The sequence below is a fragment of the Amblyomma maculatum genome, chromosome 1 (assembly GCF_055883805.1).
Source record: "Amblyomma maculatum isolate TAMU_Amacu chromosome 1, ASM5588380v1, whole genome shotgun sequence".
Lineage (NCBI taxonomy): Eukaryota > Metazoa > Arthropoda > Arachnida > Ixodida > Ixodidae > Amblyomma > Amblyomma maculatum.
Genome location: NC_139344.1, coordinates 43486759 through 43509200, shown reverse-complemented (window position 1 = coordinate 43509200; position 22442 = coordinate 43486759). Strand labels below are relative to the sequence as shown.

At 47.4% G+C, this 22442-nt stretch overlaps 1 protein-coding gene across 4 annotated transcripts in view; it reads right to left on the bottom strand.

Moving 5' to 3' along the window:
• The window catches only part of LOC146202230 (complement factor H-like), a 277186-nt gene that overhangs the window by 101830 nt on the left and 152914 nt on the right, over nt 1-22442 (bottom strand). For 2 of the 4 annotated variants that reach the window (XM_084588027.1, XM_084588026.1), the window contains exon 14: nt 3062-3239. The exons of the other annotated variants lie outside the window; for them this stretch is intronic. In XM_084588027.1, the coding sequence (XP_084444153.1) occupies nt 3062-3239 (178 nt within the window). The remainder of the gene's footprint in view (nt 1-3061; nt 3240-22442) is intronic. 4 annotated transcript variants of the gene reach the window in all.

Here is a 22442-nt window from a genome sequence, read left to right as displayed (position 1 = left end):
CCTGCTACAAGCTACCTCCAATGACTTCGAGATTAAGCTACGGCATCTCTACGTCTGCTCCGAACTTCCAGTGACCATTTGTTGCACGTGCTAGTAGGAGGAATCTCTTCAAATCTGAACTGCCCATCGGCACGCGGGTGCCCATTGGGTCGCTTGCCCGCGAGCACCACGTGCTTTCTGCGCCACCATTTACGCATGGTTGCAGCACGAAACACACAAAAACGATAGATACAACCACTACCACCATCCCTATCACCACAATCATATCAATACTCATAACAGTCATCATCAGCCTGACTAGACTCATTGCACGGTAAAGGACTTTCCGATATCCCTGCAATTAGTCTGGTCCTGTGCCAGCAGCATCTCACCCTCTCACCTAACTTTCTGCCACCCTCTGCTACGCTCGTCCTCCCTTGGAATCTAGTCTGTCATCCTTAGCGACAATTGGTTATTTCTCCTTCACCTTAGATTCCCCGCCCTTTTTTTCTCCTTTATTTTGACTCGAATATCAGTCATTGCCGTTTTTCCCTTGACCCACTCGGCTCTCTCCTGTCTTTTAAGGTTATATCTATAACTTTGTGCCCCATATCTCTCTGCGTTGACCTATACTTCAGTAAAACCTTTGTCATTAACCTGTACATTTCTATCGCATAGGTGATCGAGTGCCTGGAAGATACAGCTGTTAAATAATTTCTTCTTAAGGGATATTTTATGCTGCCTTTCATGATCTTCGAGGACTTGCCAAATCCATTCAACCCATATCTCATTTTCTTTAGTTATTTCAGTTCTGTGGTCCTGATCTGCGGTAACTACCTGTCTCTGTAGTCGTTTTCCCTTACCACTTTCAGCGCTTCGCTACACACAGGAACTTGCTGTTTCCTTGCAAATCTCTTGAACATTACTTCAGTCTTTTGTGTATTAATTTTAGGCCTTCGGTTTTGCTTTTACTGTATATGGGTCATTAATCATCATTTAAGTTTTTTCTTCTGAGTTACTTAGCAAGGCAATGTCATCACCGAATAAAAAACTACTTCGATATTCTTCGTCAGCCCCTATCCCTAACTGTTCGCAATTCAGGTCTCTGAATACATCTTCCAAGTAAGCGGTGAACAGTACTGAACAGATCGCGTCTCTGCTTAACACCCTTCCTTACGGATGTTTTATTACTTACTGGACGGAGAAATATGGTTGCTATGTAGCCGCGATAGATATATTCTGGCACTTTAAGATATGTATCACCTATGCCTTGATGCGGCAATGTTTGCGACCACTGAGGCTTCGACTGAGTCAAATGCTTTTCGTAAGGTTTAAAGATTCATCAGCGTCCCAAATTTTTAACAGCGATGCTGTTTAAGCCCGAGGCTGTTCCATGTATCATGCGCAGCTGCATATGTTTGCAATAATGACGTCACGTTCGGTCCTGGCCGATGACTTCACCAAGCGATTCACGCCTATACGAAGCAGACCCTGCCGGGCGTCCAATCCAGGCGTCCGTGCGGCGCCTTTCATTCGGCGCAGGCATCACCGGCGTTTCAAAATAGCTGACAGCAAAGAAAAGGCGCAGTATCTGTCACGCTTATTCGACAGTGAAAGGGACATAAATGACGAGTCTCGAAGTATAATCACGGGTAACGTAGTTCAGTGAAACGCAAAAAGCATGCTCTGTCATCAGTCATACATGAAAGTGTAATTGGCCCTATTTTTTTATATCATTTTCGTTGGTACCATTTGTGGTCATAGGTTTTGAGAAAGTGCGTCAAGAGGCATGAACTACGTCATACACCTTTCAATGTTGGCTAACACGTTTTTGCTCGGAGTCGAAAGTAAAGGCTCTACCCCTCTTCGCCCGTCCCGTTTTTTACCAAAGCGGCGTGGTCTGATTCCACTTTTCTAGCTGTTCGGTCTCACTAGATAAGGACACTTTTTCTCGGGTTCCTCTGTAGACGGAAAGGCAGCCAGCTACGACACAGTAGGTTCTGGTATACTGCGGCACTTACACACATCGTATCCATAGCAACAGGCAGAATATACGGCAAAAATTGCAGCCACTTTTGCTAAGTTGGCCAAGTGAAAAGCATGGGCGCAAACAGCCAAGTTCCTATTGCGCTTTCGGCTCTGGGCTAGGACGTCAAGCTAAGGCTTCAAGCAAAACTCGCCGAAATCTGATAGAGACCTTAGCGGTACCACGTTATAAAGATTTAGGACGGCTGAAACTACCTTAAGAGGTACATTCAATTGAGGTGTGTCTGGATCCATTGCATTTCTAACGGATGGGAGTTGAAGACGAGAACATGCAATGCACAACGCTAGAGAGAGGCGGTAAAGCACTCTGGGTGGTCAACTGCGCGAGAGCTACGGATACTGTTTTCCTCATATACTGTGCATAGTTCATGTACAGCTAGAAGAAATATGAAAGGGAACACGGGAGCGCATGGTCCCCGCGCTTTGCGAAGCGCTGCCACCGACGCAAGACAAGAATGGGTGGCCCCAAGGGTATTCTCGTAAAGAGAAGCTGACCAAGCTTACTTGGGATCCGTCTTTACCACTGATTCTTATCACCTGTCGGTGACACCGCATTTGAAAGAGTGGAGGCCACGAGCTCCCGTGTTCCCTTTCATATTGCTTCTAGCTGTACATAGAACATTGTTTCAATGTAATGAGTACGATATTTAAGAAAAAAACGTGGCGATACACCTACGAAGTTTCGTACTTAATTTCTTCTCGCGAAAAATACTGCCATTCGAATTCGCTATGCTCTAGCGGTCTTCTATTTTCATTTCACTTTTGCTCACACTTTCAAGGACACACAAACGGTGTTCACATTTAGCATCTCGTGCAGCAGTTCTTTCGCACTAAAACGATGCACCCAGCAGTCAAGATGTCGCTCACTGCTCACTGCACTTCTACGTCCGCGACACCCTTAGACGCCGCTTAGCGTTGCCGCGCGGTTACTCATTGAAAATTACAAACTTCTGCCGAAGCTTTACGGTCAAGCTTCGTAATCAGTGAAGGCTCTAAAGGACTAGTATTAATATCTTTTTGTAATCAGCTCCCTTACCTTCAGTGCACCAAGGCGCCGGTGGTTTCCATGCACCATTTTTGCAGATGATTTGAGTCTCCTTTTCGCTGGTGGTTAATAAGCTATACCCTTGAGTGCAACTCACGAAGTGGTCTTGGTCGTTGTCTTTTACCTCTACAAGGGGTTCCACCTTAGTTTTAAGAATCCCAATATGGTACTGAAAACATGAGCGAGAAACAAAGCGAAAATAAAGAGAAAATGCGCATTTCTTCTCTGAACACATAGAAAAAAACTTTTTCCCAGACCCGCTGAAGTCTTCCTTTACCCCACAACCTCCGCCTCGCCGCCATCCCATGCAACATATCCACGTACACGCGCACACAAGCAGACCACCCGCCAAGCTTATGCATACAGCCAAAAATCACACATGGACACTACGCTGGTGGCCTACGTAGACACGAGCCCCACGGAAAGTGCTGGCTCCACAGAAGCCGTCTTCCTCAATCCTTCCTTCAATACAGCAAACAATTCCACAACAAGCCCGTACACCACCACACACAGCACTTTCGCCCTACAAGTACACGGGGTCACCCGTCATCGATGCTATAAAACATTTCTCCCCCCCCCCCCCCCCCCCATCCCCCATCGTTTTCGTACACAGCCCACGCACACACTCCGACATTCCCAATGAATCTCTCAATAGAGAAGTTCCCTACCATACTCGGTCGGCCATATATACCACACTCACACCATTCATCGGATCTCTGGCCACATGGACATCACTGGCAATGAGCTGGCTCTCCCGCTTTCTTTCGCTACTCAGACCCTTCAGTCGGGCGATGGAGACGAGGAAAATCCTGTTCTTTGGACGGTGGACAAAACCAGGGTTTACAAACACCCCGTCCACTAGTACGACCCTCACCAAAAATTGGGCTTAGCTGATTTTACCCCGCGCACCCAAACTTATCCATACGTCAAGCTCACAAATTCCCCGAATACAATTCAATTTCCTTCATATGCAAGTCAAACGGCGTTTGTAGTCGTACACTTTTACATGGCAGTGCTGTAACTGTTAATACAAGTTGTTAAGATCGGCTCCAGCCAGTCTTGGACACAGCTGCCAAGTCAAGTCACCCGGAACTGATCGGCTTAGCAGAACGAGGGGACGTCTCTTGGATTCCTTGAATCTCTTCAACGTCGGGTGCCAGCAGAAGCAGATCGGTGTAGTATGAAGATACGTGCCAGGGCAAAGCACCTGGTATAGCATTTTGCAGAAATTAGTCTGAGCCTCTCCGTGGTTCGGCGAACGCCGTCAGCGGGTCGCGAAAACAGCCAGCCCGAACCATCCTCTTAACAGCTTTTAACCTCCGGTGCAATTACCTCGGAATCACGCCAACAACTCCTTGAGCGAACAATCAGCAGGAGAGGGTCAATATCCGGTATCTGCACGTGCCGAGCACCACGAGACCTTCTTCTCTTTCATGGCAGCCCACAAAATTTCCGGGGTGGCGAACAGAAGGACAGCTTCCGGGTATGCTGCCTTCTTGAGCCACGCCCACACGTGTCGGGTCTGATGCGCCCACGTGTTGGTCGCGCAAGACGATCTCCTTTCCCTCAATCAAGTTCCTGCCGGAGGCGTATCTATGAGAAACTCTCGCCCTCCCCCCGCCCCGTTGCCTGGCCCGCCTAATATCTAAGGATTTTAGGAAACATTAACACTGTAAAACTCATCTTCTTGGGTAGCAAAGGGTCATCTGTTTGCTGAAATGAAAAATAAAACCTTTCATTTTCTTTCGGCCATCTCCGATCCCCGTCACTCAAAAGCACTCCTGTCCTGGCTGGGATGGTCGTCGTCTTGGCGGAGGATGTGTCAAGCGGTGCCCGGCAACACCCCACTTCCAACAGTCTTCTCCAGTCCATCGTTTACACCTTCTCCCACCACAACGCGGCCTATTGTTCGCCTTCTGAAACTTGACCCTGAAACGCACCCTCATCCCTTTGCACCAGGATCTTTTAAACGCCTGTTCTTAAAGGGACACTAAAGAGAAAAATGAAATGGGCTTGCATCTATAGAATGCCAGCTCCTGGTTACAAAAAAGCCACTCTTACTGAAAATATAGCTGTTATAAGGTAGTAAAGAGGAAGAACATGAATACAGGTATCGCCACCACAGTCGAAACGGCCGAGACTCGCAACTACAAATCACGTAACGCGCGAGGGATCCCGGAGGTTGACAAATGCGAATTACGTTGCCCGTTTACGGTAGTAAGTTTTGTCTTGAATATGATAACATGCTTTTATCACACGTAAACGACGGTGAAAAGGCAACGTAAATGCTGCAAGGCAAATATAAAAATATTCTTGGTGGTGCCACAGGCGTCCACTTCAATTTCGGTTATGTTCCGGCTCAGGCACTTCGTGCGTGCTCGGAAAAGATCGCCGACAGCAATCGACTTGTGGCCATCTAAGTGTAGCGCCCACAAATCGCTCATTGCTGACAATAAATGTTTTCCAATCCAATCGCTTTGTACCTGCGGCGCCTGAAATACGAGCTCGGAGCAGCAGATGCGCCTACCTTAAGTGCGTATCGAATGAAGATCATAACTGATCACGCACCTGCAAAGTATTCTCCGCTCCCCGCACGCCAGCAATCACGGAGTCTCTTCTTGCGTCATAGTGTGCGTCATACTACCCCACTACGTAGTAGGATAAACAGTTTGAATTCGATCAGCGGGAACGAAAAAAAAAAAAACTCATTTTTTCTTATCGCGATATCTCAACAATAATTGGATTTTTTGCTGTCGATATGCAGCGACAGTGTCACCAAATGTTGTTTATTAGATTTTGATTAATATTTGCGTGTCTTTAGTGTTCCTTTAAGATTATTATTAAATAATTGTGTTTCACCACCACTAAAACAGAAACTGAATAGCACATGAAGCGGCCGGCCAGCTAAATATTTACAGAATGTTGCTTCGAAAGAAACGTTTGGAGCCAATAGAAGACACGGTATGTGAAAAGAAAAGACAAATAACCTGTAACATTCAGTGTTTATCTGCTACACAGAACAAAATAATAAAGCGCAGAAAATTGCGAAGGAGAAAGCGGTATTACTAGTTTAATTTTATTGGTTTATATATCTCTATATATTGTCACGTGGTGGTGACAAGGCATTAGGCACCATAAGGAAAGAGAGGCGTAATCGCACTGAAATCACGTTTTTTTTTTTCGGTTCATTTGCGCCCGCAAAAGAACTAAACAACTCGGACGCGGCGATAGCAACAAACGTGCTTTGGTCGTCGAACTGAGAATGCCCGTTGCACCCGTAAACGCTCAATTTAAAGGCGGCGACGAAACATATAGATAAAACCCGCTAACGGTGACTAGCATAACCTGGAACATTGTAGAAACACATGCGACTAGCTGGAATCTTCGAGATACATCTCGGCGCATCTTGCGTGACAAAAGAAAATCGTAAAGCTGCGTCTCGCGACAACGAGCATGAACAAACAAAGAGTACAGAATCGATCTGTGCGCTACAATAACACTGATAAGGCTGCATGCTAGTGGCTGTAACAAATACAGTTTTGAATTGTACGCAGCATTACTGCCCCCTTGAAAAAACAGCCGTCTCGATGTTCTCAAAAATAAACACTGAAAGGTATACGCATAAACATTAGAAAGTTTAAACATCATGAATTCTTTAACGCGCGCCATACGGCTTCTGACGTGCAATATGTACGACTTCTGGGTACGCGTGTCGTCATTGGGATGCTGTCACATCGTCGGGAATGACTTGACAGTCCAGTTGTCCGACGCGTCGAAAGATTTTGTATGACCCAAAGTATAGAAGTAACAACTATTCACTTAGTCCGTGATGGCGAATCGGCGTCCGTACTCAGACATGGTTTCCCGGCTTGTACTCTGCGTCACGTCGTCGCAAGCAGAGTTTTTCAGTACTACCAATTCTTCTTCTTCCTTGCTTACAATATAGCCCAGGACAGCAGCTCCTAGTAGGCAGAGGCGATTCTCTGGTTTCAGTGTTAGCCCTGATGATTTGAGTCCTTCCAGCACTGTCTGAAGTCTTTTCAGATGGTCTTGAAAGCATGAGGAGAAGACACAACATCGTCTAAGTATACCAGGCAAATCTGCCACTTCAAGCCAACCAAAACGGTATCCATTACCCGCAGGAACATCGCCGGTGGTGAGCAGAGGACGAATGGCATTACCTTGAACTCGAAGAGGCCGTTAGGTAGGATGAACACGGTCTTCTCACGGCCTCTTTCGTTGACCTCAATTTACCTGTAACCGCTCTTCAGATGCATCAACGAGAAATACTTAGCGTTGCAGAGCCGATCCAGGGTATCGTCGATGCGAGGGAGCGGGTAGACATCCTTCTTCCGTATGCTATTCAAGCGGCGATAATCAAGGGAGAAACGAAATGTTTCGTTTTTCTTCACCAGAATGACGAAAGCCGCCTATGGGCAGTTCGATGGCTAGATTACGTCATCATGAAGCATTTCATTTACTCGCTCGCGAATGGCATGGCATTCTCGTGGCAATACACGATAGGGGCTTTGACGAAGAGGTCGGGCGTATTCGTCTGTGATAATACGGTGCTTTGCCAACAGAGATTGTCGCATCTTCCATTCTGACAAAAAGCACTCTCTGTAGCTTTCAAGAACAGAGCGAATCTCGTCTTGTCTCCTCCGAGGCAGTGCTGGACTGATGTCGAACTTGTGCTGATCTCCTCGGGTGGGTTAATCAGATGTGGGCTGGGAGGGGAGGACGAAGGCTTTTCGGGTCCTGATAGCTCGTCGAGAAAAGCGATCGTCGTGCCCTTGGTAAGCTGCCGGTATTCTTCGGTGAAGTTCATCACCAGCACCTCAGCATGTCCTCCACGGAGATGGGCGATACCTCTTGTGGTGTCTAGTCCTCGTTCCAAGAACAACTGCTTGTTTCATACAACTCTTTCGGCGGTTTCGATGTCTGTATTACCCACGCAGGCGACGACGCTTGATCGAAGCGGCACGGTTAAGTCTCCTCAAGGACGTTGAGAGCGATGTGATGCGTCGATGTCGTCGTAGCAGGTATGGTGTCGTCGAGAGCTTGATTAGCTGTGAGCGCATGTTGATAATCGCCCGATGTTCACTAAGAAAATCCATACCTATAATGACGTCTCGCGAGCGGTTCTGTACGACCACGAAGCTCGTGGGATAAGTACGCCCATTCACTGTCACTTTTGCGGTGCATCATCCGGACAGCGTAATAAGGTTGCCACCAGAAGCGCGGATTAGCGGGTGATCCCAAGTGGTTCACTTTCTTGAGCTGGGCGGCAAATGCTATATCTAATGTAATCTATATTTATAGATGGTAGTCAATTGTTTTTGTTCGTTTTCGGTGACATTGTTGACTGTCGGAAATGTTTTTTTTGTCTCACCTGCTTTTCCGCTTTTTTTTTGCGCCAATCTTTTTTTTTATCACTTTTCGCCGTGTTATTGTTTCTCCTATGCTGTTTTATGCTGCACTGTACCCTGTAACAATGTATCTTTCCCACTCCCCTCTTTAATGCCTTCGGGCCCTGAGGGTATATAAATAAATAAATAAACAGTCGGCTCTGGTGTCATTTAAAGCGGTAACCGTACGACCGTCGGCAGCAACTTCGAGATCACTTGTTCGTGTATTGCATGCTGCCTTCGGTGTTCTATCTCGGCTTCATCCTAAGTCGAAGTCGTGACTGGGACATGCTGTTGTGATGTGGCTTCGCGGCGGTGTTCCTTTGAAGTCTGGGCGCGTTATCGCCTGGGACGTGTTCATACGGAGCATCGGTGTAAAAGCGGTGTCGTCGTCGTAACGGAGGATGTACTATCGGGGACAAAAGTCTGTGCATCACGCGAACTGCAACCGAAGCGCATTACTTTCATATCAACCAGCAGTCTCGGACCATACTTGTCAATTTGAAAGTTGGCCTTTGGTTCTTTCATGTGTGTTAGATAAATAAGGTCAAATTTCATTTACATCGTGCTTATAGACAAAAATTGCCAGACATGTGGTCCAAATACTTTTGTCCCCCATAGCACGTGTTTTCGCCGTCAAACAAACTCACCTCCAATGGTTGCTCTCTTTAGTTTCCCCTGCGCGGGCTCGGGGACCTTTCTTGCACGTAGCTTCGGCCCGGGCGACGCAAAGTGGTACCTGAAGGGCGATGGGGAGCGTGACAGATGACTCGGCGATGCGTGCTCGCCCCTTCGCAGGAAGTCGTCGTTTCCTGTGGTCGCTCGTCAGGACGGGGTCGTGGAGCGTCGATGGCGAAACCACGTAGGCCAATACGCCTGCACGGACAGTGGTGGAATATGTGTCCAGCCTCAGCACAATGGTCGATTGTTAAAGTCCTCCAGGCTTCGCATTTGCTGGGACTTGATGGTCGTTCGTAGACTTGGAGGGCGGGGGCCAAGTGGCGGCGTTCAGGTTGAGTTTGCTTGCGTCGAAGTGGGCTTGAAGGGCCTCGTCGCTGCTCAGGACGGCGTAACGCGGCAGCGTACTTCACCTCACTGGGCTGTTGCATCGGAGCCGTTGCCTGAGGAACGCCCAGTGCCTGCTAAATCTCTTTAGGAATGACGTCCGCAAGTGTCGCTACCTGAGGTTGTTGGGATGATGGAAGCAGCTGGCCCAGCTCTTCCCGGACGACCTCGCGGATAAGGTCTCGCAGGTTGTCTTCGATTGCAGGTGATCTGTTGTAGGGATTTGCATACACTGTTTTAGGTGGTCGACTGTCCTGGCGCATGCCGGCCTCAACAGCCTTCTTACTGAATGGTGCTTCTCTTTCGAATTCGGCCACTGATTCCGGCGGGTTTCTGGCAAGGTCTGCAAAACGCGATTCCTTCACATCTCTCATTAACAGTTCACTTTCTCCTCCTTCGTCATGGCTGGGTTAGCGTGCCGTAAGAGGTGCTCCATTTCCTCGATGTAAACGTGGAGAGACTCATTGGGGAGCTGGACTTTAGTCTGAAGAAGCCGTTCTGCTCTTTCCTTAACCACGGTCGCGAACTGTTTCACCAGTTCCTTCTTGAAGTTCTCCCACGTCGTTAACAAAAACTCGTGGTTTTCGTACCACATCCGCCCTTTTCCATCAAAAGCGAGGAAGACCTTTCGGAGTTGCAAGACGTCGTCCCAATTGTTAAATGCGTGAACTCGTGTAGTGCCGTTTAACAAGTTCTCTGGATCTTTTCTCGGGTTGCTGTTGAAAATTGGGGGCTGTCGGGGCTGCTAGAAAGCAATCGGTACTGGAGACTGGGCCATTGCTAATGTTGAGAAGTTCTTCCGGGTTCAAGCGGGGTACAGCAGTAGACCGAGTTAGGGTTGGAGCCTATGAAGTCGCTGGCTGGTTCGGTAGCCTGTAGGCTAGTCCCCCAAGGTAATAGGAACAGGGCTGTGGTCGCTTGAAGAGGTAGACCGGAACACAGAGGGGAGCACCTCCACCAGATGTCGCGTGATGGTGACAAGGCTGTAGCCACCAAAAGAGAAGACAGGCGTAATCGCGCTGAAATCAGCTCTTTATTGGACTGATTTGCGGCCGCAAAAGAACTAAACAACTCAGCGGCAGCGATAGCAACAAACGTGCTCTCTGGTCGGTGAACTCAGAATGCCCGTCGTACCTGTCAACGCTCAACTTAAAGGCGGCGACAAAACATCTATATGAAGCCGCTAACGGTGATTAGCATAACCTGGAACATTGTAGAAACACATGCGAGTGGCTTAAATCTTCGAGATACACCTAGGCGCATCTTTCGCGACAAAGAAAATGATAAAGCTGTATCTCGCTACAACGAGCATGAACAAAAAAAAAAAAGAGTACAGAATCTATCGTTTCACTACAATCACATTGATAAGGCTGCATGCCAGCGGCTGTAACAAATACAGATTTGAATGGTACACAACAATATGACCACTTAAATATGTCCATAGCGGTCGAGACAGTGCGAGAATGACGTACTTTTTTCTTTTCGCATACACCACTGTTGAAAATAAACTCTCTTCCTCTGTTTCTCTCTGAATTTGTGAGGGTAATAGAAGTAGTGCATATATGCATTGCTCGCTCCTGGTTGCGTTGTTCCTCACTACATTTTTTTCTATGTTGCAATTAAGGCGCAAGATTGGTATACATTTTTTCCAAGGAATTTCTTATGAACATATACATGTCCGAAACAACGTGTTTGATCTGATATCTCTCAACCTACCGTAATATCCCGAGTCATCGTCCATTCTCAATTCATTTCCCAGTCCTATTTATTCACAATATTGATTATGTAAAATCCTCCGAGTGATCGCCCATCCCTAGAAACCAACTGCGGGCCTAGCAATTTGCGAAAAACATTCACCCGAATATCTCGACCGCGAAAATAAAGGATGACTCATACTCGCGAATTTTGCCGACCCTAAGATCTAACGAAGAGTCGTGCGGAAAGAGGAAACGATCGAGATAACAAATGTAAGCTTTCTTTTTTTCCTTAAGCTTACGGCAAAGAAGTCTGGTCGCGATATGCAGCGCGATTCAAATGCCGCGATTCGACTGCCGGACAACTCCTGCCTAATGGCGCCAGACCTAGTATAGGTGTGTGCAATCGGTGGCACTTTCTTTTGAAAGGATTCTATAGTTAAGCGGGAGTTATGCGGTCCGCGTTCCCACTGTCTCTGTTGCTGCCATTGGCATTGATGCGTTTTTCTACGTGAGGAGGAACCGCTCTTCTGGAGCTGTCCTTCTGTGACCCAAGCAGTGAGCATCTCGCGGAGTATAAAACATTGTTTTATGAGTCTTGCGAGCAACATGAGATCCCATAATTATGTCAGAGTGTATCTCTCGTGAAGCCATGCCAGTCGAAACCAAAATTCACATTTCTAGCCTTTCCAATTGCTTTGTTTGGTCGCCGAAACATCCGCCCCAATATTTTTTTCTGAATTTCAGATGGCGGGAAGTTGGACGACGACTCGGGATATTACGGTATATTTTCGAGAAAATGTACTGTGTTCTTGGTTTCATTTTCCCTGATCAATCATTGTTCTGGAAAGACACACCTGTCGTGCAGCTTGCAGAACAGAAAGCTGTGCAAGCGGTTCATCAGACGTTTGGGGCGTGCAACGTGCTCGAGAAGGCAGTGAAGCAGATACACGATAAGGGGCGAACACTCGGAGAAATGTAGTGAAAAAAGTGTCACATGCAATCATTGATTACTAAGACCTGGTTGAACGCATTTTCTGTAGTAAAAGTATGGAAAAAGGGCAAAACATTTTGGGAAACCGCAGAGCGATATGGTAAAAATAAAGAGTTAAAATTTATGTGCTATGTGAGATGCTTCACAGTAGGAGGTATACTCGTACACTCAGAGTAAGGAGTTCTGACGATGTGATTCGACTAACGAGGAGAAGCCTCGGGAGCACGATCGGTAGGCATGAAAGAGTAGAGAGAAAACCGGCGTAAGGAATTTGGGCGCCAAGCACGGAACTTGATTTGCAAGAAAGAAAAGTAATTAGAGAAACAGGAACCAAACTACAGTCCCAGATGGAGGCCGTGGGCAACCAAGTGGATTGCTCTATAAAATTTCGCTAACAAGTTAGCTCCGCAGTGAACGTGCAGGCGAGGACCGAAGTTGAAATAGCGCACTTGGCCACTCGCCTGCGCGGAACTGGGGAGACGGAAGGGCTTCCGGTGGGCATCGAGCCTTGTCACCTTTCCGCGTGTAAAGGAAGACCAATGGATCATGGTGAAAAATAATAAAGAAGAGTAGTCGGAAGAAAACATATGTGCATATGAATCAAGAATATAAGTATTGTTTTTCATCAGTTTGCTCTTTTTTGCATTATATAAAGTTTTCTCTCTCTCTCTCTCTCATCAGTTTGCTTAAGTCTTGTGTGCGTGCGATTGATCTGTTAGTATTCCAATCATACGCTGTTTAAAAGCAGATTCGATGCTGTCGTAATTATAACGTGTATTACAACATCCTGCAGCATAGCACCATGAAATCAAAGGAAGAAAGCACTTGTACAGTAATAGGGAGTCAAACGCAGATAAATATGGTGTAATCAAACGTTTTAGTATTGGTAGCAGAGCAATCCTTGAAGATGAAAAGGAACCTGAAGTAACCAGATGGAAGACAAAATGGTGATAGAAAGCATCCGGTCATCCCACCATGCATGCATCATAGAGATTTCCATCCAAAGGAAAAGACAGCTGGCAGGCACGATGTCATCTCAGTGTTTCAGCTCCAGTAAATTTGAAAACCGTGTGAAAAATCAAACTTTCCGAAACGTGTAAGCTGGTAGTTTTTGTTCGGTAGTGATATAATGTGCGTACAGAGGGCGATAAAGCTATTTTACTCAATCCCCTCGCCGTGCAGTCGTTGTTACATTATACAGAGATTTAGATCCTTCAGTGGGGGGGGATATTATCAGAACATCGACTGCGTGGGAGCACATCACTGTCGTTTGATATTTAGCATCCTAATCCAAGAAACAGGCTTGTATCTCAAACTTTCAGTTAGCTGGAGAGTTGCTTAAACACGCGGCAAGAACATTTATAGGGAAAGGGCAAATATATAACTATTTCCTCATTGGACCAGAGAAAGGCCGAGTTTATCAGTGCAAGAGCACTCATCCAGCCATCCTACCTTACGAAAGAAATTTGCCTTGTGCCTCACCTATTTGCCAGAGCACTGCTTTCCTGGCGTACGCGTCTGGTACAAGAGAACAACGAAAAAAAAAAACGTACGGGAGACCTGGATTAGAACCCAGGAATTCCTCGTGGAAAGCGAGTTCGGAAATACGGAGCTATCGCCGTTCTTATTTCTCATTGCACTCAAAATATACAATATGTACGCAACGTCCGCCGCTTTTCACTGACGCAACACGACTAAATTTATTGTATTGCCTTTAAGGTTTTAGTGCAGAGGAATACGTCAGGTATTGGCTCCACAAGTTTGATAACCTCAATATATCTTACAATGGCGACTTTAAATTATTCTCTGACTAATCGTGCGTCAAGAAATGCGTGATGCACTGACATATTGCTTCTCCATATACTGTGCAGACCGAACGCCATTACAAGGTCATATAAAATACAGTCGTCATTTTAAATCTGAAGGTATACCTGAAGCCCTGGATGTCAGGAGCAAACTACTTATTAAGAGGAGGATGTCACAGAAAAAGCTGCGTCACAGCAGTACATGAAATCACACTCAATAGTTTCATCCTCTTTTCACAAAAACGGTATATTTGCAAGACAGAAGATCTCTTTCTCCTGCAACCATGCTTTAGCGGGCAAAGTCCCGCTGTCCAGTCGAAACACGTCGAGTTGGCTAACGTCGTGCTATACTCGAGACTGGCTTTATTCCTTCAGTTATGCTGCAGCACTCTCTCGCGCTACGCAATGCCCGTCGTCGTTACGCTACCGCTTTCACATGTCCTACTCGGTCTAACTACGCTGAAATCTCACTATTCCTTTAGGAATATTGCCATAGGAAGAAATCTGGGTTCTTGAGCAGTCGTATTGCGATAGCCATTTTTTAGTGAACACACAATGTGTAGGAGCGAGCCATACTGAACCTAATTCTTCACTGTAGCGCTTTGTATGTGTCATTATTTCATGTGGTAATCTCAAATTCCCTGCAAAAGGTAAGCATTCAGTCCAGTGAAGTCATAAACGACTCCCTAACTCATGCCCTTGCCTGCACAAGCTATTATCAACCGATGGTGTTCATTCTTTTAAAGTCTTTAATTTTAGGTTCATTTATTATTCCTTTCTAGTTTTATGCAAAACAAACTAAAAGGACAAGAGTGAAGACGCTAGAACCAGCTGACCAGCTTCCGTCCCTGAAAATGATGTGCTCCAAAAAGCAAGCAGCAAATGCTGCCCATTCTAGCAAAAAGATGTAAAAATGGCATCCTAATCGAGAAATGGCGTCAGAATTCACGACCAGTAATAAATAGCCGTCACCTCTGACCTTGTACTTGTAGCATCCCTCGTGCCATGCTTGATCGCGAGCCGCGGCATGACGCCCGAAAAGGACGAAGTGGCCACGAGGCGCAGAAGAGCGAGCGGCGCAAATAAAGCATTAGCCATATTGCTACGAAAGGGGCTCGGGCCGTGAGAATGTTGCGCAGATTTAGTTGTCCCCGGTCTGGAATGCGGAAAGATGTGCTTTTAATGATTTATGTTATGTATGTGCGTCCAATTTTAGAGTTCGGTTCAGTCTTGTTTTCTGGTTCAGCAGCTTATAAAATTCGACCGCTTGTTCTCTTGGAGCGAGAAGCGCTTCGGTTGTGTCTTGGACTTCCAAAATTTGTTGCCAAAAATGTGCTCTATATTGAAGCCCGGATTCCTCCCTTGATATATAGATTACAAATTCTAAATGTTCAGGCGTACCTAAGGTTATATGAATCAGAGTTTCACCGATCTATGTCTATTTTTTGCTGTCAACCGACCTCCCTTTTCGGTGTCCATTGGCCTAAATTTCACACCCCGCTGGTTATGGTCAAAAATTTGCTGGACCCTTTAAATGTTTCCTTTCCTAGTATTCTACCCATACAAACCATCGGTTCATCTGTTGAAATTGTCTTTGACGACATATTCCCGAATAATGCTAAAGACTTATCATCCGTTATTCTAAACGTATTATTAGAAGATCATTTGGGAAGCCTTTCTGTTAGTTTAGTAGTAGCTACTGACGCATCTCAATGTAATGAAAAGGCGGGTGTGGGTATATATTGTCCGCATTTAGACTGGTCTTTTTCTGTCCGGCTTCCGGACTTCACCCCAATTTTTGAAGCGGAGTTTCTGGCTGTGGTACTTGCTTTACGGAAATCAGACTCCTCTTTTTCTAAAGTTGCTGTAATTTCCGTCTCTCTATCATTGTGTTCATCCCTTTCTTCATCGGTGGATTCTGCAATAGTAAAAACCTTTGTCTCCCTGATCCCTAGACATTTGAAAATTGTACATATGGTATGGGTACCAGGCCACAGCAATGTGACTTTAAATGAATATGCTGACAGTTTGGCAAAATAGTCCCTCAATGACCCCGTATTATCTATCCTTCCGGCGACAGCGTACATCGCCGCAGCGAGGTTTCGGAGAAACGTTATATTAAATATGAAAAATGGACATCTTTTAAGATCTGATGACTACCTGCATCTACATTATTCTTAGAATAGAAAATTATGTCATTCACGGCAAGTTGAGATTTCTCTAACAAGGCTGCGATGCCGTATCCCACCTTTAAATTTCTATCTTTACAAGTCTGGTTTGGCACTGTCTCCCGTCTGCGCATTTTGCAGTGAACAAGAAACATTACATCACTTTTTTATTGTTTTACCGCCGCTTCACTACGTTGAGCAGACAGTTGATGGAAAAACCATTGAAACAGCTTGGCCTTAGTTTAAGCAGCCCGACATTGTTATCATTTGGCGCCGCCATCCTTGGGCACAGTCACAGCTCTGTTTTTACCGCCATGCAAATTTTTTTACTGGAATCAAATCGTTGGCCTTGCTAAATATTTAAACATCACTTGTTCTACAATTACAGTGTCAATTTCCCGTGAGTGTTACCACTTTTCATTTTATATTTCACTTATTTCCCGTTTTGTTTCCTTTCCTCTATCCCTCAAATCAATTTTTGTTTTCTTATGCAAGTATACTTCAAAAAAAATTTTTTTTGCTACCCAATTCTTGGCCGATCCCCCTCTGTGGGTATGTGCCATAAGATATTTGGACAACAACAACAACAAAACGAGCCAGTTCTAACCTCAACAGTGCCGGAGCTGGTCCTTACTCGCTGCAGCTCCGACAGATTTGGTGACACCGGATGTCAGATTTTGTGACTCGAATTTTCACAAGCAACCTCACCCTGCAAAATGGATTATGCTGGCTCTTCCGGCCTTCTTACAGGCGGCGAATCGCACCAGGATGACCGTATTAGCGGCCCTTCATAGGCAGCGTTCTAAAAAGTCAAGCTGCCGCCATTTTACCCCAACTACCCTCTTGCCTGGCTGCTCCAGGTTGAAGCGCATTTCCAGTTGCGGCGTTTCACCAGCTAGGAGACCAAATTCTTTCATCTCGTGTCCAACCTGCCTCCTCACATTGCTGAGGAATTAGCGAAGATCATCACTTTACCGGACCCAGCCTGCCCTTTCGACACCTTGAAGGCGGCTCTCGTGGACCGTGCGCCACCATCAGAGTGTACCAGACTCCAACAGCTTCTCACCGCTGCAGAGTTCGGCGACAGATGTCCTTCGCAGCTCCACCATCGCATGCGTCAGCTGTTTGGAGACTCCGCCGATCAGCAGGACACTATTCTGCTTGAGCGGTTCCTCCAGCGCATGCCCCAAAACGTGATTCCTGTCCTCGCGACTGTGGGTGATGTCCCACTGAACAAACTCGCCGACCTCGCAGGCCGTGTTGCGAACTACTCACGGCACCCAAATCTCAGCGCCATGACCACTCAGCCTCCAGCTTTTACCGCAGACTCCCAGCTTCTGAGCAGAGAAGATCGACTGGATGCTCTCGCCATGCGGATCGATGATCTCGCACCCTTGCCACGCCGTTCTTCGCCGCGGCTCCGGGCGCGCCGTCGCTCACCGGCACCTTTGCCCTTCCTACGTTCCTAGAGCTCCAACTATCCGACGCGCACTAAGAAACCTCCTCCTAGGCGGTGTGCTGATACCACCCTACTTTCGGCAGCTCTGTCCGCAAAAGCGCCCATGCATCTGTGTCCTGGTTGAGAAATTCTGCGACCGGCCACGGACGGCGGCAAGTGGTACTGCTGGTCGGATATGCCGCGTATTTTACGTTTCCGACAAGATCACTAGTGCCGTTTCTTTGTTGACACGGGAGCACAGATCAGCATCTTTCAGGCCTCCTGGATCGATCGCCGTCGCAACGGAACAGCGTAGCTGCTACAAGCCATAAACAACTACCCCACCCGCAAGTACGGCCAACGGTCTCTTATACGTAAGTTCGGATTTCACCGCCCATTTAACTTGATTTTCATCTTCGCCGAGGCCCCGCAAGCTTTTCTCGGCGCTGACTTCCTCAGTTTCTTTAATCTCGTGGTCAACATGCATGCTCATCGACTTATCAACCTCAGCACGAACCTCTCAGTGAACGGCGTACTCTCCACCACTTCGGCGAAGTTTCTTCGAGCTCTCGTCCTCGCTTCGCTATACAGTAAAATTATTGCCGGGTTCCCCAACTTTACAATGCCGCAGACCAGAGAGCCACCGGTGAAACACTCGGTCACGCACCACATTGTGACTTCGGTACCACCAGTGCTTGCTGGCCCTCGCCGCCTGCCTGGAGAACGCCTCGCTTATCACTCGCCATGAGTTTCAACAGATGTTTGAACTTAACATCGTGCGCCCTTCCTCAAGCAACTGGGCGTCGCTACTCCGCAAGGTGCCGAAGAAATTGATCCGGGCGACTGGAGGCCATGTGAAGATTACCGCGTCCTCAACACCCACATCTTGCCAGACCGTTATCCACTTTCTCATATACAGGACGTCCATCAAATCTGGTTGGGTTCGCGATATCCTTTAAGATTGACTTAGTGAGGGCTTACCATCAAATTCCAGTGGAGCCCGCTGATATTCCGAAGACGGCCATTGCAACACCATTCGGCCTCTTTGAGTATGCCAGGATGCCTTTTGGATTGCACAGTGCTGCACAGATTTTCCAGCCAACTATAAACGAGGTTATGCGAGGCCTCAACTTTGTTTTCGCCAACATCGATGATCCCTTCGTCGTAAGCTCTTCCCGTCTGAGCATGCAGCTCACCTGCGTGCTGTTTTGAAACGCCTTGATGAAAAGGCCTCGTAATCAATCCACACAAGTGCCTCTTCGGCATCGCTACTATAGAGGTCCCTGGCCATCTCATCACTCCACTAGGTATCCGACCTCTTCACAGTAAAGTCAAGGCAATTCAGGATCCCCCCCCCCATGTCACTTACGAAGCTCAGAAAATCCTTGGGGCCTTCTAAACTTTAATCGCCGCTTTACCCAAAATATGCCCCATTCCTGAAGCCTTTAACCGACCTAACAAGATATTATTGCCCCTCTTGAACTAATGATACTGCAGCTGGACTGATGATGCTGCAGCTGCAATCTCCTCTACCAAGAAGGCGCTCGCAAACGCAACCTTGCTCATGCATCCCATTTCTGGCGCTCCACTGCGTGTCGTCACCGACTGCACCCAACATTGCAGTCGGCGAAATTCTTGAGCAACACGTCTCTAGTTGGCAGCCCCGCGGTTTTTATTACAACAGCTGAGGCCACCTGAGGCTAAATAGAGCACCTTGGGTCGACAACTCATCGCGGTATACCTGGCCATCAAGTATTTTCGCCACTTTCTGGAGGACCAAGATTTGCATGTTGTCAGAAGCCATAAGTCCTTGGCGTTTGCCTTCCAACGGAATCACAGCGCCTATACAGCACGCGAGATTCGCCAGCTGTGCTTTATCTCCGAGTTTAGAGTTGATCTCCGTCACGTCCACGGGGCCCGAAAATGCTGCTGAGGCACTTTACCATGTCGGTGCCATGGCGGCTGACCCACAAGTGGATATAGAGGAGCTAGTAACAGCGCAGCGCAACGACCCAGAGCTGCATCGTCTTCGCTCCTCCTCCACATACCTGTCCTTCTCTGAATATCCGCTACCGTTTTCCTCCACGTTGATTACGTGCAAGACATCAACAGGTGCTCCGCACCTATACGTACCTTTCGTTTCCCGTCGCACCCTTTTTGACAAACCACACATGAGCCATCCTGGTATTCGTGCGACACAGTAGCTGGTCACATCTTGTTTCCTGTGGCCAAGCATCAATTCAGATGTGCATCGCTGGGCCTGAACCTGCCTATAAGGCCAGCGCGTCAAAGCTCACCGGCATGCTGTCACGCCTTCCACTCCTTTTCGGCCTCCCGACGCGAGGTTTTTTCACGTCTACATAGACATTGTTGAACGCTTTCCGTCATCCACTGGGGTCTGTACCTGCTCACATGTGTGGACCAGTTCACCCGCTGGCCCGAGGCGTTGCACATTGCTGACACTATGGCAGAGGAAGTTGCTACGGCCTTCATGGCCGGCTGGGTGTCTCGTTTTGGCTACCCCTATGTTCTCACCACCAATCGCGGTCGCCAGTTTCAATCGGGCCTATTCACCGTCTTTGCCAGCATGCTGGGGGTCCACCACATCCACATGATCGCCTCCTACCTTCCGGCAAATGGAATGGTGGAACGTCCTCATTGGCAACTGAATGCTGCCCTTACCACCTATCAGGCGAGGGAACGCTTGTCTGACCACCTTTCTCTCGTCGTTGTGGGCATTTGCTCAGCACTGAAGGGTGACATAGGCTGCTCATCTCCTGAGATAGTCCACTGTGTTCCCCTGCACCTACCTGGGGAATTCTTCTCTCGTTTGTTACCAACGCTCGTAGATGATGCTTCCCCTTAACTACGGGACCTGGGCAACACATTTCGAAGTATTACTCTGGTCATTCCTGCTACTCGTTACCTTCAGTCTGTTTTTCAGCCACGATCTGTATTCCTGCAGTCATGTTTTGTCCTCCGTGACCACGTCCGTCCTCCTCTAAAACCAGCTTATGACGAACCGTTACGCACGCCCTAGCGGGCACCGAAGACCTTCCATCTCGTTATCAACGACCGTGAAGACGTCGTGTCTGCTGACAGGCTCAAACCTGCCTATATGACACTCCGTCGCCCGTGGCCCCTCCAGATACCCTGGTTCCGACTCAGCCACCTTTCTGTGCGGTCTCATCCAAACAAGTCCGCTGCGCAGATCCTGTCGCTTCCGCTCAATGGGGGGGGGGGGGGGGGGGGGGAGAGCCCTGTAGCGCCGCTCGCGCCATACTCGATAGCGAGCCATGGCATGGCGTCCGACAAGGACGAAGTGGGCATGAGGCGCAGCAGCGCAGGCGGCGCAAATAAAGACGAGTCAGTTCTAACCTCAAGGCTGTCGGAGCTTGTCCTTACTCGCTGCAGCTCCGACATACTCTTAGATCGACGCTTTTGAAGAGGAAAGGAGGAGTTACAAGAGAACTCCCGGACGTATGGCAGGAGACAAGAGCGAAGGTTCCAGCAATTATCCAACTGTTAGGAAAGGCCTTAGTGACTCTAAAGTGCACGTACTCCTAGCACCGGCTTAGTGGCCGTCACGTGCCCTCTCTTAGTAGGACGACGGTGATTAGCGTGGCTGAAGGCGCAGAAGGGTGGCTAAATTATCGCGTAACCGACGATATGATGCAGCGTTTACAAAATTTCGGCTACAATAAAAAGTTGCGCTGTGCCCGATCCTGCCATAGCTGTCTAAAACGAATCAGCTGAGGTGGATTTATGCGGATGAACAAGTACGGTAAATCGCACTGCTTCTCGTTTGTGCGTTGCTTTATCACGCTTCATAATGAAGGTTCGCCTGTCGTACTGTACGGGGAAATAGCGTTTTATTTATTCGATCTTTTCATTTGCGCGTTCTTGATTAAAACGTGATAACAAAGGTGCCTGTCAGTCATCAAACCACTAAGTGCGGCTCGTTCCCTTGCGTGGGTTATCGCGAGATGGACAGAAAGAATCTAAGTGAACAACAGGAGAGCAAAGGCTGACGTTCGTGGTATTCTAGTAAGGATGTTGCGACCATCTATTTTGTTGGAAGTGCTAAGAGAGAAGTAATGCACCAACCGGCATACATTGACAATTCTTCCGACAATAACCTATCGCAGCTTACCTACTGTCCCATTAAAATTTCGGTACCAGAGTAAGTAAGCTGTGTTTGAAAACAAGTCCTGGGCTATAAAAGATATATCGCTTCAGGAGCACTAAAGCTTTTTTTTTCTTGAGTTACTTAGATGTTTTAATTTCACTGCTAGCGTATCGCTAAAATGTCCATGCATTATTTATTAAGAGTACTTACGAATGGATCTCTCGCAATTAGGTAATTACTGCGGGTTAATTCAGAACTTTCCTATTCTAAATGTCAGGCCAGACAGCAGCCGCATCACGGTGAATGACTGTTTTATTTTAAATAGGGTACTAACGCATCGCCCAGTCTTTTTCTTGGTCGAGAAATTCTATAGGCCGATGTTCGGTCTCAGCGGGAGCACGGGAGGAGGGGTTCATCAATATATAATCACGCTCATCACACTGTTAAAATAATGCCTACCGCAGATATTTCATCTAGTGCAAAGAATCATTCATAGTAGCAAGATTTTTTTCTTTGTCAGCTGTGATTCTTTTTTGCATTCATCGGCACTGGTTGGAACACCCCCCATCGATCCACCGATGCAGTTCATTGGAGAGCGCCTGCTGAGGCTAAGGAGATTACAAGGTGTAACAACTCTCCCCCATATTTTGGCATCGAAGGTGGCCGACACC